At 58.0% G+C, this 1395-nt stretch overlaps 1 protein-coding gene across 1 annotated transcript in view; it reads left to right on the plus strand.

Moving 5' to 3' along the window:
* The first annotated feature begins 145 nt into the window (after positions 1-145).
* SLC25A34 (solute carrier family 25 member 34) overlaps positions 146-1395 on the plus strand; it is a 4057-nt gene continuing 2807 nt past the window's right edge. The window contains exon 1 of the mRNA XM_019474708.1: positions 146-207. Coding sequence (XP_019330253.1) covers positions 146-207 — 62 coding nt within the window. The remainder of the gene's footprint in view (positions 208-1395) is intronic.

The raw sequence follows: 1395 nt of genomic DNA on the forward strand, positions 1-1395 counted from the left end.
CGGCTGATGGGGGGGGCTCATTTTTGGAGAGCAGGGCCTGTATCTGGCTGCCCTGCAGCCAACTGGCACCCCAAACCCTCCTGCCATTGCTCGGTCCCCACCAGGAACGTGCCTGCAGGCGTGGACCCCGCAAACCGTCCCCACCATGCTCTCCACCGAGTCGGGGATGTCCAGCGTGTTTTGGGGAGCAACCGGACGCTTCACCACGTTGGAGACAAGGCCGAGCTCGGCTGCTTTCCTTGTACAGCCGTGCAGGCGAGCCTGCGCCCTCCTTGTCCAGCTGTCACGGGGAAAAATAATTTGCCGTTCACGGAATAATATCCCACTAGTAGTGAGGGAGAGGGTGGGAGCGGGGTGGGCTGGGGATGAGCATCTCCCCGTTGCGGCGGGGAGCGGGACTGAGGTGTTGTTCATTTTAGAACAGGGCAGGGGCGCGGAGGTGGCGAGACGGGAACACTAAATGGCTACCGTGCATGTTTTCTCCTTGCTAATACAATCACCAAGTACGGCACCGCTTTGCCTCCTCCTCCTCCCGGGACCGCGCGCCTCCGGACATCACAAAACCACTCTCCAGTTTGTCGATGAGATTTGAGGGTACGGAAGAAGGACCGGGGCCAAAACTTTGAATATCCCGGCGCGGTTTTAGGAGATCTCGGAAGCCAGTTTGAGGTTTGGACGCTGGCCCCGTGTGCTGGGGGAGAGAAGAGATCAAGTCCCAATGTTCTTCAGGTGTCCTAAGGGACGTTGTCACACGGCTGCCACCAAACCTGTCCTCATCTTCTTGGCTCGCTGCATCCGAGGCCAGCGAGGACCCATCGCCGCTTGCCCTCCACAGCGAGCCCTTTGGGGCATGACCCCAGCTTTTAAATAATAATAATCTGGAGACCTTCTCATGTAATATATGTTCACGGGGCCTTTTTCTGGGAGGAAACGTATGTGACTGAATGTATATGTATATACGTCTGCTTCCTTTCCCCCTCCCCAAATAAATATTCATTGGTAACTCAGATTTGGCCCTACAACGTGCGTCTGGCTGGAATTCCCGGGCCGGGGGCTGCTGTTCCTCCTCCCCCCATGATGTTCGAGCCTCGGCTTCGCTTTGGGGCAGGGAGAGGGAGATATTTAGGCCGGAGAGACGTGCGTCCCAGCTCCTCGCTGAACCCCAGTGGCATTAACCCTGCAGTGGGGCACGTTCACGGCTTCAACCATGAATTATCCGTCCCGATGCTCCGGCCCCATTTATCCCTGGATCCGGGAGAAATTCCCAGTCTAGACAAGGAATAAACAGCCCCGGGGCCAGCCCCCAGCGGCACCCACCTTCCCCACTGACCCTCCCTCGCCTTTTAGGATCAAAGGGGGGGGTTTTGGGGGGATATCAGGGAGGGGGCAGCCGTC

This window comes from Aptenodytes forsteri, unplaced genomic scaffold (genome assembly GCF_000699145.1).
Source record: "Aptenodytes forsteri isolate BGI_AS27 unplaced genomic scaffold, ASM69914v1 Scaffold61, whole genome shotgun sequence".
NCBI classification, from domain to species: domain Eukaryota; kingdom Metazoa; phylum Chordata; class Aves; order Sphenisciformes; family Spheniscidae; genus Aptenodytes; species Aptenodytes forsteri.